Below are 19,578 nucleotides of genomic sequence, written 5' to 3' on the forward strand. Positions count from 1 at the left end.
GAAAATATTCCAACTTCAAAAAGAAAAATAAAAGACAATGCTAGTAATATCGACTTTGGGGACAGACCAAGTAAAGCTCGAGAACTTTGACTGAACAATAGTCATATGTACCTCTCTCTCTTTGGTAATAGATATCTTTTAGGGTTTAACTGAAGGTAAAATAACCTTCGCTCAAACTATCTTCCCAATGATCTTAGACCTCAATAACCGTCATTTTTTTAATTTAACCGAGTTGTATGTATCTAATAAGAATGTCTAGACTATTCGTATATAATGTCACGATACCAAGATCGTGTATGATTGAATTAGAACAATTGACCTCGTTATTTTCCTCTTATACCATACCCACAATTTAAAGGGATTTGAGTCACCAAGCATAGCACCAATTGGCTAAAATCTTAGCTGTCCGATGAGTGAATTTGTTCATTTAAATTGTGGTATTTAAGTTTGAAAATAACATTTAGTTACACAACTTTCAAAATGATGTATTTTTGGAAAATACTAACTATCCAAATGTAATAGAGCAATCTAATATTTCACTGAAAATCCCAAGAAAATTCAATATTCGGACAAAAAGGTGTTTAGAATAAAAAAAAATATTGGCGATTATTTTTCTTATATAAAAAGATAAAATTTATAACGATAAATATACTCCCTACAAAAATAACAATAAATATACATTAGTAGAATTGAGAAATTCAGACAAAATTTTCATTAAGACGTTACATTTTCGTAAACTTTAAGCGTATATAAGTCATGATGCATAATATATAATTTCATGCTTGTTTGCAAACTTAACATTGCAACTTGCCCTTAATCCCATTACATATCTTAGCATAACATGAGAAATTCCTCTCACCAAAAAACAAAAACAAAAAAAGTTAATGATATAATGAAACAATGAATTTTGACTTAGTCAATGGATCAAATTTATTCAGTCAAAATAACTAAGAAACCATAAGTTAAATACTAATATTTTTGGATTATTAAAAATACTTCTATATCAGTTTTTTAGTTCTTATCTTTCATGCATAAAAGATTTGATTGGTTGTCAAATATTTTGTGATAGTCTGATGTGAAATAGTTGATAGGTTGTCAAACTTGATTGGTGACAAATATCCCATTTGATAATTATCGTAGATGTATTTATTTTTGTGAAACATTCTTCTACTTTTCTACTATGGATCGAGTGATGTGCCAAATAATTTGTCAGATTTTTATTGATGTCGTAAGTTTTATTTTTCCACAATAGATCACATCAGTCAGATCTACTATTCTAGTCCAAAATATTATATGAGAATCGGGTCAATCAACTACAGTCCTAATATCGTCAGTCGTCACTATAATCAGTGTCCCATTTACAATTTATCCAATAAATCCATGCGATACATAGAGAATGTTAAAAAATATATATATATTTCTCATGAGCAATGTAATTTTGAAACAAAAAAAAATGTAATTTAGCTCATAATAATAAATAATTATGAGTCATAGTTTTTCAAATATTTTTATACTACAAAGTTATATTTTCCTATATTATGAGAAACCGCTTAGTTTTTGTTTTTTGTTTATTTTTAATATGGTATTTTTTAGATTATAATAAAAATGTTAAGAATATGAGATTACGTTGCATATGGGGAAAGTATATCATTGAATTGGTTGGAAGTTGAATTCCTTGCACACTTTTCTTTTATGCAATAATTTCCTAGACACTCAACTCACTCTTCAAATATTTTCTGGAATACTTCGGGAGGTGAATGTTTAACCAAAATAAAACCCTTGAGAATATTTTAAATAACATAAAATTGAAACCTATATCTGCATCTCCGCTAAACATTTGAACGATAAGCTGATTTTTATCGCATAATCCAACAAAACTAGTAAATAACATGATGCATGGATTACTTAGAGAAATAGATTGAGAGTGGAATTATTCAGAGAAAAAGTTTTTAGAATAACGTAGCTGCGTTAATTTCCACTTGGGGTGAATTTACTCACCATTAACGATACGAGCTGGATTATTATACGTACTAAATGGTTGGATCTCATTTTACTGAAATTAGGGTCCATTAGGAAAAGGAAAAATTGTACAAAATAGTCATTTGAAACTTATTGATTAGCAAAATAGTAAAAGTTTCAACTTTTCAGCAAAGTAGTCAAATTTACGTTTTCAAAATTTTTATGACAGTAAAGATTAAAATTTTTAACGATTATTATAAACAATTTATTACTTTCAAAAAAATTAATATTGGGATCAAATTTTTTTTTTTGAAACCAGATTGCTGCACATTTTTGCTATTTCACTAATTTAAGACAAACCTTGACTATTTTGCAAATTCATAACTTTAAATTGGCTATTTGGCTACATCATCCTAAGGAAACTGCCAATTTAAACGTTTGACATTATATTACTAAATAACCTATGTTTGGTAAATCTTAGATAAATAGTCATTTTCATGTATTTACAGACGTAAATCTTAGATAAATAGCCACCTTCATATATTATAACACGTCATTATTTATGACTATTTATCTGAGATTTACCAAACGTTGGCTATTTAGCAATGTCAAACGTTTAAGTTGACTATTTTTAATTTTCTGTTGAAATTATACTATTTAGTAGGTCGTTGCGTTACATTAGTAAGTACTCGATGGAAAATAAACCTATACTAGCTATTCTAAAATAAATTCAAACCTTCTTGAAATTCATGGTCATAACGCGTATAAAAAGAGATGATCTTATGGGAGGTATGTCCATTTTTTTTTTCTTCTTTCCTTACCACCATTGCTCTCTAAACATTTAAAAAAAAAATGTTAGTCTTGCCCCTTAAATTAGATGTGCACTATATGGTCCGGCCTAAACTGGTCTCCAAATTGGACCCTGGTGTTCTAAGCAATTTGTAAAAATTGAGACCGGACAAAAACTTTTTTGAAAATAAATTAAATTAGACTAAACCATTTTTGATAAGTCTGGTTCGATTTGGATGTTTATCATTTTGAATAGTTTTTTAATTTTATTTTAACAAATTAAATAAGTGAATAGCTAAGTAATATTTTTAAAATATAGGTTAAAATAAAAGTTCTATCAGGTATAATGGTCAACCCAAAAAATTATAAAACAAATAAATGTGGTGAAAATTCAAATTGCCAAAATAAGATAGCAACGGCAATAAATTCATGTAATAGTAACCACGAATATAGTCATTTTATTTATTATATTTCGTCCGATCGAACGGAACTATAGTTTTGCATGGTTGACTTAATTTAAGTGCTTAGACTAATACCGCGTACAGTTGGGACTTGGGGGACTGTGATTTCCTTTTCAAACATTTATATCATTTAGCATTTAATACTCTCTAATTTATAGGACGTGAGCCTAAGGTCATCCAATTATTTAGTTTTTGAGAACTCTTTCGCGCTATGAATAATGAATGCTTATTATAAAACTGAAGACTCATTTATTTCTTGTCGTCAGATATGATGATGATTTGTAAAGGGCTATAAATGAATCGCAAATGGAAGTTTATAGAAACAAATTCATATTTACTACAAATATTCTTTAAAGTGTATATTTTTTTTTCAAACTGTAACAATAACTATTATTATAATATAATAGTAAGAAAAAAAATCCTATAGAAACACTAGACATAAAATTTGAAACTAATGATTATTGTTAAAATTGAAGACGATTTTATATTTTGAAAAAATACTCCTCAAGGTTAAAAAAAAATCTATGTTTATATTTGCGGCAACACGAACACAACAGCATGAGCGCACCACCACTTCCGTAATATCGCTAGCGAAGAATAAACGTACTCGTGATTTTGTTACGTAGATCAATTCAAAATATGTTATAAAAGAGGTCAAATAAATTTGTTCGTGATTTTTATGCAATGAGACATCACAAAACTTCGCCCTTTAGCTCAAAATGATTCTTGAGTGCGATAACACTTGAATGGTGAAGTATAATAAGGATTTTGTGATGTTTTTCTACGTGAGAAATGCTCGTGAAAGAAGAGAAAATAAAAATAAAAATAGCGAGAGATCTTTTTATTATATTTTTACCTTATGTATTCTGGTTCAAGAATGCAAGATATATACATATATATAGTATAATTATTTTCTACAATATAATTACAACATGAGAAGTAGAGATTCCTATGCATGTTTAATCAAATTATATATACTTCACACGTTCGTTTTTCAATATATATATATATACATATGTATATATATATATACATATATATATACACTTCACACATACAATGCCGAATATGCAATGTACGTCAATTTCTTATACTCGATAACTTAAACAACTGTTGAGAAGAAGAGAGGAAAAATAAAACGTTAATGTCAGGTAATCAATGTATTGGGGTCTTGTATAAGTCTTCCATAATGCAATAATAGGACTTCAGGTCCATCACATAATTTATACCTCTGCCATTCAAATTTAATATGAATTGACAGAGAAACCGATTAGTTCAATTCAAGTAACATCTTTAATGCAATTGGCGATACTGTTGGTTTGACTGTACAAATGACTTCTAACGTGAAGTTTATTGATATAAGGTTTTACATGGCTAAGATTAATTTGCGGTATTTAGGAATTTATATATAAATCAAAATTAAGAAAAAATAATTTTTTTAATTTTTCTTGCGGTTTTTCCAAACGATGATATACCTTTGCAGTTTTTTTTGCAGAAACCGTGGAATCTCACTTTTATGACAAATAATAGATTTATTTATTTACATGCTAACGAAATCTAGTTCTAACCATTGTCCTTCTAAGCCAAGAACTTGGATATTTTACTCGATACTTCTTGGCTCATTTGTGATTCTTGATTTTGATTTATTTCTTATTTATATATTTTAACACTTGCAATAAATATACAAGGTAGGGCCAAATGACAATAATGGTCATAAAATCCACTGCATTCAAGCTAGTCTCATTATATGTTAAAATTCATTTCCAGAATCTTCACAGAGCAGCTAATCAACAAACATATCTGACAGCAATAAACACCAAAAAAGAAAAGTTTCAATAACACATTAATTAACCCTCTTCCCTACAAAATTTATGAAGGGAAAAACAAAAGCAGCACATTTTACATGTTAGAACTGTAACTAATTCAAATTCTTCTCCTCGTCAAAAAATCAGAACCTGTATGTACAATGTAGTATCAATATAAATATCTCTCTCTCTTATTGGGCCGGGTTTGATAACTCAGAGTAACCCGGGCGGACCCGGATCGGCAAGGGCCGAGCGATGAGCCCGTCCACAGCCCAGCCAGCGGATTCTGATTCTGTCTTGGCGTGGTTGAACTCTCTCGCCACGTAGTCCAGAGAGAGATGAAGCCGACCGCCGGGCTCGCAGTCGAGGCTGAGGCTTCGCGGTCCGATCCCAGCGTTGTTCTCGAGCCAGAATATATAATTCACTTGGAACACCGCTTTTAGCATATCGTGCTGAGTGCACGTTTCTTTCAGGACCACCTGTTTTTCGTCCCGGGAAAAAAAAATTAGTTTCAAGTAAAAAGGATAGAATTTGTTCCGCACTCCGAAGATGACGAAATACTGAAAACAAATATTGTTAGCTGTGCTATAGAAAGAAGCTAACTTTGAAAAGATATAGTAAATAAAGTTAGGAACAAAGTAGTTCATTTATTTAAAAAAATCTAAAATAAAACATTATACATTTTCTTAGAGCTTCTAGCAGAGTGATAGAAAACCATTGATATTTTTCAATAAAGCGATTAGGAGCTAATTCAGAAGACATAACCATTACTAAATGGTTCAGTGTCGAACATGGGATTTCTATTGAACGAGGTAAACAAGAAAATAAAAATCTATACTCACGCAGAATTTTCCATTGCGCTCGGCCAAAATGTAGCCCTCGTTCCTGTATAGATTAAAAAGTGCTTCCACATCCTCTTTGCTCTGGACGATCTCACTTAGCTTCGATCCCAACTGCAAACGCTTCTCGATTTCCACAGCTGCGATTTTCGCCTCTGAGGACAGTACTGACAATTTTTCCTGAAGATAGATATCAACGAGTCGATACATTTACCAGTCCAACATTGTAAACTATTTATCATGATTTCAAGATCTTACATCTAAATCGATTAAATCTATAATAATTATTTATCACATTATAATAACCGAAAATTATATAAAATATCTATGTGAAGCTAACTGATAAGCAAAATAGCCAAGTTTCAGATTTTCAGAAAAATGGGCAAAAGTTAAATTGTAAAAAAAAAAATCGATACTGATTACATTTTTCACAATTTATATAGGTAATTTTTCGCTTTCAAAAAATTTAAGCATATGATTAAAAAAATTACTGAAACCTGGTACTTGCACAATTTGGCTATTTTACTAATTTTAGATAAACCTTTGCTATTTTATTAATCCAAGATAAGACACCCTAATAATAACCATGCCCGAGAATGTCTATTTTCATTTTTTCACATAATATATACTCCGAAATTCAGCTTCAAATACAACTCATTCATTCCACGGAAATTACATAAAAAAGAAAGGTAACGTACCGTGGTCACGGGTTTGATGTTTAGAATTGGCACGGCTGGGAATAGTGGTTCCTCATCGTTGACCTCTTTAATTGGAGGAGCTTGTCCGCTAAGCAGATATTCACTAAAAACCAAACCTGTTTAAACCAACCAAATATCATTATCGCTGCACATATGGAATTTATATAATTTTCTTTCCATGAGAAAAGGAGGGAAAAAATGACACTAAAGAAGGCAACACCACGCGTGCTGAATTTAAAAAAAAAAAAAGAAAAAAATGACAGGATGCCAAATAAAACATCGGTGACAGAGAAGAAAAATACTTGCGCGATAAGGATTCAGCGTCCTTATTTGTATGGATTGATAGGACTTGAGATTGCAGTACATGTGGATGACGGTGACCACGCTGAAAGAAGCGAAAGCGAGAGGCATAGACGAGCCTATGCAATTGGCCAATCCGATACCAATCGCGATACCAATAGACTTACTCACCATTCCTTGAGCTTCACCCTTTGCAATCACCTACACTTTATTGAATAACTCGTTAGGGTCGGTCTAGGAAATGTGAGAACTAGAAGAACAAATCGTTAATTAGGGGTTGAATATAAAATAGTTGCAAAAATTCGTTTGTTTATAAATAAGACTTATGGTATGCATACCGTTTGTTCTATTTTCTATTAGTTAGAATGAGTGAGGTTCGTACCAATTTTCTATCAGATGATATAAAAACACACCTAGATCATCCACGATCAAGTGTTGGTCTTATTCTAAAAGGTCAGATATCTCGAATTTGAAACGAGAAATTTCGTTGTGCGAAATTTGGAACATTACAGATTGATATTCCCAAAGTCATTACTTTATTAGAGGCAGTCTCGACATTTCCAAAGGAAAATAACAGATAAACATAAAAATTCACCACTAGAGTACAAAAAAATAATATATAACTCATTCCAGGTTTAAAAACTATGGGCACATTTGCTAGCTGATTGTAACTAAAGGAAGGGTAATTAAGTTGCGGTCAAAACGAAATAAAGCTCGGTTTACTCAACTCTGAGAAGCTTATTCCGGTGTTTACTAAACCTATCAGCGAAAGTAAGAACTAGAATTCAAACTCGGTAATCTAATAATCTTTACCCTTTTGACACTACTCATCAAGTTACCTCTGCAAAGTTCCTTTGTGCAGCAAAACCAGCGAAAAAGCAACTTCTGGTAGCAGCCTGAATAATCGCACGTTCAAACAATCAGAAAAGTCAATGCAAGACGGTCCGAGACAGATTCAAAGCAAGCGAATCGACAGCCTAGGAGCTCAATTGAAAGCTGTTTAAGTTATGCATATATAGATAGGGCGACCTGAATGAGCGCAGCAGCGGAGCGTCCGGCTCCGGCGACGGCACCGATGGGGACGAAGAGGTGAGGAAAAGCGGGAGTGATGATCTCCAAACCGAAGGCGGCGTTTTCGAGAAGGTCAGCGAAGAGCCTCCAACCTTTCGGGTGGACATCGAAGTGGCGGCCGTATTTCGAGAGCACGATTTTGCTCAGATACCCGATCCCGTCCTTCAGCACCCAATTCACCGCCGCCGCCACCGGAATCGCTCCTCTCCCCAGCCCAACCGAATAAAGCAACGCCTAAAACATCCACAATTAATAGCACAATCTTCTCTGACTCTTTTCAATTTCTCAGTCAAAGAGGAGCTTAAAAGTTAAAACCCAACAAACACATGAGAAAAAAATACACGCCTAGGGAACATTGTCATTTCATCCAAACAACACAATCTTCTCTAAACCTCTCTAAAACGCTAATAATTTCTTCCTAACATTCTGAAACCACACCTCGAAGAATATTGTCGTGACATGAAAACCAATTTTTCCATTGAAAACTCACCTGTGTGGCGAGAACTCCGCTGACTTGGCTCGCGACGCCCTGTACGGCCCTCCACAGGGAATACTCCAAGTAATCGCTGGTGACGCTCTGGGGAAACCCCTCCGGAAACATCAAATGCGTCCAAACATCCCTGCACTTCACCCACAGCGCCGTCAACGAAGACTCCGACGCCTGACCTTTCCCCGGCCGAGAATCGGCGACGAACGCGTCTCCACCGTCGCGGCTGGGCACGAGGAGGATCCACTTCCCTCCCCTGACCTCGTGCAAGCTCTCATCGCCCGGACTCGGCTCCGCCAAAACCCTAGCCGAGGCCAGCCTCGACAGAGCGAAGATCAGCAGCGCCGAGAAGCCGACGGAGCGATGCTCGTCGTCTCCGTCGCCGTTACCGCCGTTTTCTCCTCCGTCTCCGGATCCTCCGTCGTTGTTGTTTGGGCCGCCGTGGGAGGCGGAGAGTGGGGGTTGGAAATTGAGACGGAGGCGGAGGCGGTGGTGGTGGCGGAGTTGAGTGGTTCTGATGAGTGGAGTTTTTAGGGTTTGTGAGAACGGTGGGTTTCGCGGCGGAGTGGCGAGAGAACAGAGGTGGCGCGGCGAGGAGGGAGCAATGCAACACCCCGCCATTGTTACTTGTGAACAAACTCAACAAACAGTGACTCTCTCTCTCTCTCCCTAATACTCGGGCTTCACATTTCGTCGAGAATCACTTGCAAATGTGCTGCGAGACACTTCTTTTCGTTTTGTCGTCGTTTTTCTTTTTGTTTGTCGTTTATTTTTCGTTTTATTGTTTTTTTAACGAATCTCGTCGTTTTTTTACTGATGTCGTTTTTCATTATGTCGTCGTTTTTCCACTTTTTTTTTCCCGAATTTCGTCGTCTTTCCTTTGATTTTCGTTTCGTCGTCGCTTTTTTTTTGTCGTTTTGAAGATTTTTGTCCTTTTTTTGTCGTTTTGACGATTTTTGTCCTTTTTAAAAAAAATGTCGTTTTTCCTTTGATTTTCGTCTTGTCGTCGTTTTTTAATGCTGTCGTTTTCTTTTAAATTCAAAGCAAAATTTATTGCCTTCAGGAACGAACCGGGCGACACGCGGCATGTCTCTTGAGTCTTGTATCTAATCACTACGCTAGCTCAAGACTTCAACATATGTATAGATTTTTTTATTTTTTTATTTTTTTTTATATATATATATGTATATTACATAGGTGTGAATACCAGATATAGATAATAATAAATGTATAAAAAAATAAAAACAGATATACTTTTATTATCGAACTGTATTTAGAAAATTAATATATCAAAAGAAGATGGAAATAATGAAAAATTATATTTATAGAAAATTAATATCATAAAAAATTGATCCTTTATTTTAGAATAATTATTACCTACTTTAGTATATATATCTAACAAATATTTTAAATTATACTAATGCATGTATAGAATATGTATTCAATAATATAAAGATAAACATATATTAAAAAGATACATAGTATTTATATTTTATGTATCAATGTTATATATTATATAAGTTTAAAAATTAATATTTATATATATAATATTATACAACACTTTTTCTATGCGATCTTCAACGACATCTCGTTTGTTCATGGAAAGCAGTATTGTAAAACGAAAATCAATTTTTGTTTCCCCAAATTTTTCATAAAATTATCTATTTATATGTCAATTTTTCGTAAATCGAAAGATTCGGAGCGACAACGAAAACAACATAAAAATTAATATCAAAGCAATCAATTTTCAAAATATAAGTAGTTTAACATCAAAGATTCAAAAAATTTAGGATATTATTAAATATAAAATCACATTTCATTATTGAATAATACAAAATAAAGAAGAGAGAAAATAAAATAATAAAAAACTTAGATAACTAGTCAGCTTAGTTGTTTGAGATTGCTATATAGCTAGCATTTGGTAACTTTTAGTGAATAACCACAAATATGTTGTGTTATTTATGGTTTGTTCTTTCATTGAAATAAAAATATAAGGAATTTACGGAAATTTAAGCGTGTAAATACGTGGATGTGACTATCAAATATTTATCAAATTTTGGCTATATAGCAATCTCAAAGTGTAAATATGGTTATATACTTAATGAACCATAAAATAATTTTTAAGTGGGCGATTAAGGCCCTAATACAAGAAAAGAATTGTGACTTTTGTTATTGAGCTGGTTGGATTAGGGGTCCGAATAAGCCATGCTCAGCCCCAAGAGAAAACGAAAAGTATATATACTAACAAAAAATTAGCAAAATAGCCAAATCAAACCTTTAACATTGCTAAATAGCCATAGTTTTGTAAATACTAAATAAATAGCCATGCTGATGACGTGGCCCAATAATAGGTTTTTTTATTTCCGAAAATTGCCCATGTGCGTTTGAATTTTGAATTATATATTTGAATTTTCGGATTAAATTTTTTCCCGAAATATTTTGAATTGTTTTCCTGATATAGGTGTGAACATGATTTAGTCAATTTATGATTCCCTTTATTTTAGGAACTAAATGGACGTGGAAGTTGTAATTTATTTGTTTATTTTTATATATTATATCTGTTATTTTCGGCCAGAAATATAGAATCCAGGTATTTTCGATTTTTAAGTATCACTCTCTGGCTTTGATTTTTTCTGGAAATGTATGTAGCATCGTATTTGTATTTACATTGATTTACATCTTTGGCAGTTAATATATCATAACTGATTTACTGTTTCTATATTTACACAGGTTCATACTGTGTTACAAAGTTTATCATGATAAGTCATTCAAATATTTTTTCTTGGCTCTTGGGGCTTCGGTCCATGGATTCCAGTATTGTAGGCATGTTATTTCGGTGGATGGCACATTTTTTAAAGGGAAATCACATGGTACGTTACTTTTGATAGCTGGAGTTTTTGTTCTTGCCATGGTGAGTTAAGTGGTTATGCCCTGAAATTAGTGCATATTTGTTAATACATACTTACATTTTATATATGTAAATAAGTTAAGGCTACGAAAAATTCTGTAGTAAATATGCGTAAATAAACTCTACCAGATATCCAAATATAATAGTACTTAATATTTACACACATTTACTGTTCGTTGTTCCAGTAAATGGTTCGTCGGTTGTCTGAAAAATTGTTCCAGTTCGTCGGTTGTCGCCAATGGAGTTCATGTTCGTCGGAGAGAGGAGATATTTTGAAAATATATTTGGGAGGGATTTTTTCTTAATGGCAGATTGAATATTGGTGGAGAGATAATCGGTAATTAATTGCAGTTATTACTTCCTCCATTCTCGTTTACACGTTAATTCCTTTTTTTTTAAGTAAACCGTGAGCTTATGAGCGGGAAACTTTTTAGTAAATGTAGAAGTGTCTTAAATGATATCTGGCTATTTACTTAGTATTTACAAAATCTTGGCTATTTAGCAATGTTAAAGATTTGATTTGGCTATTTTGCTAAATTACCCATATACTAATTATTATGAAAAACGTTAAATATTGAAAATTGGAATAGAAGAGCATAGAAGAACAGAGAAGAGGTGGGTGTATTAAGGTATTGCCTACGAAATCTAGTGTTCTCATTATTTGATATCGCATGCATACTCACTAATCAACCAATCAATTTGATTATTTTCGTTCATTTGATTTTGCATTATTGTTTCGTATGTTGATCATGTTTTCGTAATTAGTCCTTCTATAGGTTTCCAACATTTTATTCATTTTTTTTTATCGATTTGTCTGTAATTCGTTTTAGATTTCCAATGAAGAGTCAAGGGTCAAAAAGAAAATTCATCAAAAAAAGTAAAAGTGTCAAAGAAAGCGACGTGGAAAAGGTTCCAGGTAGTTCCCAAGGCACTTCGTTGTTCTGAGTTCTATGATATATCTTGTTGATTTTTGTAAACGATTACTTTGTAATTCGTGGGTTCGAAAAATTGCAATGAAGGATCTTATCCCCTACATATGCGACAATCCTCGACGATAATCATTCCTTGCTTCAACAACAACTCATCAGCAGGATATTAATTATTTTTTGGATCACTCCACATAGAGTTAGCTTTTGAGTGTTGAATTATATTAACACTTATAACAAACATTACACTCTAAATGTCCATCGCAAAGAAGCGAAGCTTTTTACCGTCATTTTTTCAAGAGAAATTGTATCACATGTGCGAATGAAACCCACGAATTCAAATGAATGTGGCTACTGTTAACCAGTTGAGCTAACCCACTAGCTAGGTCAGTTCATGTAGTTCATTTAAATAACCATAAGGAATTTTAGTTTGTAATAAGTAGAAAATAAATTATTCAAATAAAATAGAAAAATGTAATCATTAATTGCAACGATATATCGAGATTGAAGAATAAAATAAAAAATAAAGGATTTAAGGCACGAAAGGAAAAGAAAAAAAAAACAAAATCCATATACAATTAAAAAAATAAGCCTTAAAAACTAAACCATGTAAGGCTTTATATATAAAAAAAAAAAAATCAAATTGAATATATATAAGCTAGAAAACAGTGACGAAGACTCCTTCCATGATATTTGTTGCTGCTCAGAATGTCGCGACTAAATAAAGCCTCATGTTGTCATAGTAAGTGTTAGAATATTTTTGAGACTATTAATATTATTAAATAAATGTGTTGGGTCATAATTAATTAAGTCAAAATGGATGTAGTGTAATTCACAATAAAGTATGTCACTTAATGACATATTTTTTATGATATTATTATGTTCATACCATAAGTGCCGATTTTAATGTAATGAAAGATCAAATTAGATATAGGCAATAGTTATTAGTTACTACCTGTAATTGTCAGGTAGGAATTAATAACTAACTGACAATTATTAATAACATGTATGGTCCCTGTAACTATTAACTACATGAGAGTTTGGTTATCCCTAGTTTTGTGGTGTTAACTATAGTTTGTTTTGCTTATGAATTCACATGGATTCGGAATCAAAGTCAGTTGGGATTTTGTGTATTGATCTGCATTGCAATTTCGTTGTTTGGAAATAAGTGCACGCACTTTGCAATTCCGTTGTTTGAAAATAAGTATAGGCTTCTGCTATTGTTTCTCTTGAATTGAATAAGAACTAAATTAGGGATTCAAAATTCTTTACAAAAGTAAGTTCATAGTAAGGATACAAGAAAAAGAATAACTTTGGTTTAATAACTTTATAAATAGTTTTGACAAACTTTAATTTAGCAACAAATTAATATATGTGACCTATAAAATTCTCTTTTTTTTCCTATATGATAAATAATGCCATGACTTTAAATTTAAATATATTCATAATAACAAAGTCAAAGATTATAGGCTTTTCTCACGTCATGTGAATTTAAGTTAAGAATTTGATATAAATTTATTTATAGTAATCACAAATTTGTTATGATTTTCATTTTTATTTGTTGAAGATTTTTGCTTATGTTTCTTTTTCATTTTCTATTTTATTTTATTTTCTTTCCTGGTGGGTTCATGAGGCCCTATCAGGTATGCTGTTTTATAATTTTATTACGTAGACATCTGTTGGAAGTGTTAAGACATGATTGACATGTTTGAAAACGATACCCAATATATATGTTGACGCAATCACTTTAATTTTATGATTTAAAATTAGGTGGGACATTATATTATTATTAATTCACTATAGAGGCATTTCGACACCCTTACAATCGATTTGGTACACACAAAAATGAATCTTCTCGTGAGGTCCTTATTATAATCTAACCAAATATGTCCAAAGGTTTAGGTATATATAGATCCCTCTCTTTTTATTTTTCCCGTATGATAGAAATATCAGATGATTTCAGATATGCGTCTACGTTTTTAAAATATTCAAAACTATGCATAGTGAAAACAATTATATGTACATTTATAAATTTAAGAAATAATTGATTAGAAATATGTACATTTATATTATCAATTACCAACTCATCCCTCTATCCCACAACACAAATGATATATCCTGCGAACGTGTTGTAACATCTCTCAATACTTTATTTGACTGTAGTTTTGGATTTGCATTGCATGGCTTGTTCTTTGGTTTGGACAAAATGAAGAAAATGAAGTAATTACAAAAAATTTCCTGTGTATTTCTTTCTTCCATAAATACCCTTTCCGTCCTTATAATTATGTCATAACTCATAACTCATAACTAATAATTGAGCTGCTTGCGGAAATGAGGACATACACAACTCACGATTATAAGCAATCGTCATTACTTTAGCCTGTTTTGATAAGAGAAATGCCGTATTTTTTCGGACTAATTATTAATATGAGTAAATTAGGTTTTTTTTATGGTGCCCCTGGAATTTACGAGTGGCAGTAAGTTGACATTTTCTTTTTTTGCTCATTGGAGTGATTAAATAAATAATTACGAGATAAAAGACAATTTGTAAAATTCTTTGAATAATAATTATCAACGAAAATAATAAAATAAAAACAAAGAAAAGAGTAGACAAAATGCTAAAACCGATTATAAAAAAATGATACAAAATCTTAACCGGAAATAAAACAACAACGTATCGTCGAGGCTCGTTAGAGAATCTCTTTAAAGTAATATTGCTCTCTTACCGGGTGCTGGAAATAATGAGCAAGAGCTTCTCAAGATACATCGATGAGACGGCTGGTGCACCACAACGTACGACTTCGACGAACAGAACTCTATGTCAGAACCTACCACCGGACTGCAAAGAAAAACAAACTCGAATTTTTGGAGGGAGAGAGAAAACTATTTGAAAGCTTGCTTTGGCGTGTTTGAATGAGAGTATGAGGTCTCCTTTTAAAGATAGAGTCAAATGGTTACAATGCTCATAGTTAATGCACGGTTACAAAACGTTATGCAATAATCATGTACAATAATAACTTGATTACAAACGTTTAAAACGTCCACATAAAGTGCATTAACCATGCAAAACATACCACTTTGAAATCAAAACCGTAGCCTCATTACTGCTCGGTTACAAGCTAATTAACCATAGCTTTAAATACCAAATATTTATTTATTAATTAAATAAATAAAATATTCTGGAAGGAAAAAAAAATATTATAGCCCAGTCTAACCAATCAACCAACTCGACTCGACGTGGTGGACTTGGGCTTCGCTAAACCCTTATCCCCCTACAAAATTGGGTCACTCTTGGGACCCAAACTCTTTTGATCAAAATTGGTATATAACTTCACACAAAATCCACATATCTCTTTTATGTGAGACTCTTCCATGTGCACACTCAACCACAACACATTCACTCAATCACAAATATTGCTATTTTCCAACACCTATTTTGAACATCAGTTTCTCATTCAATATATCATTGATTTTGACAAATAAATATTCAATCTTATATCTGTCGCAACGAAAAATAAGAATATGCTGGAATTAATCAATTTCGATGAGTAGACCCTACTCAAATCTTAGCCACAAATCAGCCACTCATAAAGTATTAAATGTTTTTTTTAATATTTTTATTCGAACAAAGCAGTTTTCAAAATTTTAAAAATTTCCATAAATATCCGACAAATATTTGGACGAAATTGTTTGATTTGGAGAAACCATTTGTTATGGCAAACTTAGAAACTGGTATTAATTCAGACGGGGATTTTGACTACTCAAAACCTTGCAACATGCACTTCGGAATATCCAATTGATATCTAATCGTAGTAACGTAAAAAATGTAATATATCTATATCATATTGTACAGAAACATGTTACAAAGGAAAGAAAATGCATGTCTATAAATTCAGAAGAAACAATAATTAAATGTCTATAAATTATAATCATAATTCAATCCCATCGTATGGAGTTATTGATCACTATGCATACGTCACGCTTTTTTTGAAATATGTTGGTCTTAATGCTGTCTTTTTTTCTTCTTTTCTTTTTTAGGTAAATCATTGTTATATATATGTAGCTGAAAGGATAAGAACAAGATTATCAGACAAAATAATATGTATATGTATGTGCATATATTTTGCATCAACAAAGAATAATGGTTGAGACGTGGGAAAGTGTGCGATGCATAGTCGAAAGTTTTTTTTTTTTTTTTGGAAAGTCATATGAGTCAATTCTAAATGGAAAACTACAATAAGCATGTGAGTAGGGTCTAGAGCTTTAACCAATTAATATAATATACAGACACCTTTTTAGACAATCATTAATATATATGACTAGATTTTTAAAGTATTTAATAGAGAATTGACTCGAAAGTATGTAGATTAATTTTCATTGGTGTGCTCGAGTTTTATTTAATTTTGCTCCTGTCTGTATGACCCTTTTGTTTATTATCTGTTACGATCCAATCCTATAGTATATTATATTTTGATGAAGGTAATTTGATCGATTTGAGATACGTATACTCGAAGTGTAAACTTATGGTGACAGGAAATATATAATTATTTAGTGTATGATTCCACAGTATTATTTGAAAGTTCATTCATTAGACATTGATCCATGCATATCTTTTCAAGTACGAGAAAAATGGAAAGTTGTAGTGCATGTAAGGTTTAACGCATATTTGAGAAAGAAAACAAAAATCGTAGGAGACATTTTAGGGTTGGATTTTCATTTTTATTTTATTTTATGAAATACTCAAAATGATGCCAAGTTTTTGTCTCATAATTTTTCTGCGTACGTACACTACTCTCTCTTAATTACTATTATATTCTTTAACAATATCCATTGTATATATTGAGGGTTGATTTCTCAAATTATTTGTAAGCCTTATAGTTTATTATTTTGGAGGACAGAATCAATCAAATATCACCTTTTCGCATTAAATGTGAAGAATCATGGAATATATTTGGTGGAGAATGAAAAATATACATCTGTCGGCCGACGAGCAGTTAGTGATGATATCCAGTCTGATTATTATTATATAAAACTATTTCTCACTAACATGTATCTATGGTTGTACCGGAACATAATAATTAATGTAGTGTCTCAATAAGTTCTTGCCATGACTCTCGTGATATATATATATATATATATATATATATATATATATATATATATATATATATATTGTTTGGAAGTAGTTTCAGAGTAATCTGGACATTGAACTGTTATATTTCTAGATATTATTTTTATTTTATTTTATGAAATACTCAAAATGATACCAAGTTTTTATTTCATAATTTTTCTGCGTGCGTACGCTACTCTCTCTATATTACCCTTAATTATTATTATATTTCTTTAACAATCCATTGTATATATTGAAGGTTGATTGCTCAAATTCGTAAGCCTTATAGTTTATTATTTTGGAGGACATAATCAATCAAATATCACCTTTTCGCATTAAATGTGAAGAAGATCATGGAATATATTTGGTGGAGAATGAAATATATACATCTGCCGACGAGCAGTTAGTGATGATATCCAGTCTGATTATTATTATATAAAACTATTTCTCATTAACATGTCTCTATGGTTGTAGCGGAACAAAATAATTAATGTAGTGTCTCAAAAAGTTCTATATATATATATATATTGTTTGGAAGTAGTTTCAGAGTAATCTGGACATTGAACTGTTATATTTCTAGATATTACTTCAATGAGGGATTTAAATTAAATAACTCTAAAAATCAAAGACCTAATTCAAGTTATAGTACCATTGTATAATATTCAGTGATAGTCATTCATTTTGAATTATATTATTAACTTTTTTTGCAAAGTTTAATAGCTAAACCAGTAGCAGGCATACAATTTCAATTAGAGGAGCAAATTATTCGCTGCGACGAAAAGAAAAAGGTACTAGAAAGATTTTTATTTTATTCTTTATTATATTGAGATTTATTTCCCCTATAAATACCTTTTACGTTCTATTAAAAAAGAACACCTTTTACGTTTGATCTCAATAATTATTAGTGCTAGCTTGCATTTGCATGCAAAACCTAGCTAACTATTATTTATATTTATAATCAGCCAACTAACACCAAAAAGGCAACTAATGACCATATACATGATAAACAATTAAGCTTGCATTGTCATCACTAATGAAGAATCAAGATCCACGAAAAGGTGTACATCAATGGAATCTGAATCAGATATTGCAAGCTTGCTCAAACTAAAGGGTATGCATACATAATATTTTAAAAGGATTAGTTGACATATCATGTGAAATAATAAATTAAGTCTTTATTAAGTTTTACATTTTTTTTTCTTTTAAAACATTTTTGTTTTCACATACTAGTTCACTACTCGTTGAGACGAAAAATAAATAAATATAAAAGTCTCCTATCATTTATTTAATTTTCCTTTTTATCTATTAATTAATTTGATGTTTATAAAGTGATATCTTCATTTGGTACATGGGATCAAATTACCTTTTGGTATTAAATGCGAGGAGATCAACAGAAGATATCGCGGTGATCTGCCTCTGACTACACAAATATATGTTAAGGAAACATCTAAAAACTAATTGTATTTATCTACGATTAAAGTGCTGCGAAACTGAATATAAAACAAAGAGTGTCTGACTCATTAATATTAATACGATCGTGAGATGATTTCCTTATTGCATGTATCATTTGTATATATATTTTCACGCATTCTATGTAATCGTCAATTATTAACTAAGTCGCCACCGCAACCTTTTCTGGGAGGACTCAGGATTACAGTTTTACACGTGGCAGATGATAACAAGTTAGTTTGAACTTTGAAATATTAACTAGTTACTGAATGAGTTAAAAACTAACATGCACTCACCACTTTCAGAATAAATAACATTGTGGGGGTAATAACGTAAATTAAACGAGATTCGGCGTGGTGTAATATTTCGAATGATGGTTTAAAACAAGTTTAAGAAAATATGGTTAACGAATGCTGTAAGAGAAAACCTTAGTATGACGTAAAAATTAGTCCTAAAAATTAAAACAGCTGCTAAATGGGTTAAAAACAACTTACTCTCACGACTCGATAATATATATCTTGCTAATGTGGTTATAAAATTAAATGAAAATTGACATGGTATGTATTTTGAATAATAATTTTGTAAATGAGTTCAAGGTCTGACAATTAGACAAACCAATGAAAAAAATTTGTTTGCAAATGCTGTAAGGAAAAATTCGAATTATGGAAGAATAATAATGGAATCATAATTGAAGCCGTATGTAATTGAATAATAGTTGAATAATTATGTAAAACTTGGAAATATAAACTGTATTAAAGGAAGATAAACACGTATTA

General features: G+C 31.5%; 1 protein-coding gene across 1 annotated transcript; it reads right to left on the reverse strand.

Moving 5' to 3' along the window:
• Positions 1-5,197: 5,197 nt before the first annotated feature.
• Positions 5,198-9,111, reverse strand: RUS1 (root UVB sensitive-like protein (Protein of unknown function, DUF647)). Its single transcript, XM_089613704.1, has 7 exons — positions 8,413-9,111; positions 7,881-8,156; positions 7,691-7,747; positions 6,854-7,052; positions 6,552-6,667; positions 5,857-6,033; positions 5,198-5,493 (listed from the first exon to the last, which is right to left on the reverse strand). The coding sequence occupies exons 1-7, from the start codon at positions 9,028-9,030 to the stop codon at positions 5,206-5,208; spliced, it is 1,731 nt and encodes a 576-aa protein (XP_089469830.1). The 5' UTR covers positions 9,031-9,111; the 3' UTR covers positions 5,198-5,205.
• Between the last annotated feature and the right edge of the window lie 10,467 nt (positions 9,112-19,578).

The sequence above is a fragment of the Urtica dioica genome, chromosome 4 (assembly GCF_054948205.1).
Source record: "Urtica dioica subsp. dioica isolate 48M chromosome 4, U.dioica_male_clone48M_v1_H2, whole genome shotgun sequence".
Classification (NCBI taxonomy): domain Eukaryota; kingdom Viridiplantae; phylum Streptophyta; class Magnoliopsida; order Rosales; family Urticaceae; genus Urtica; species Urtica dioica.

Bases quoted from the DNA above. Each gene is read 5' to 3' on its own strand.
- RUS1 (XM_089613704.1), bottom strand. From the start codon at position 9,030: ATGGCGGGGTGTTGCATTGCTCCCTCCTCGCCGCGCCACCTCTGTTCT. The intron at 8,157-8,412 runs GTGAGTTTTCAA...TGGATGTTTTAG, and splicing joins GCGGAGTTCTCGCCACACAG to GCGTTGCTTTATTCGGTTGG. The intron at 6,668-6,853 runs GTATTTTTCTTC...TGGTTTAAACAG, and splicing joins GCTGAATCCTTATCGCGCAA to GTTTGGTTTTTAGTGAATAT.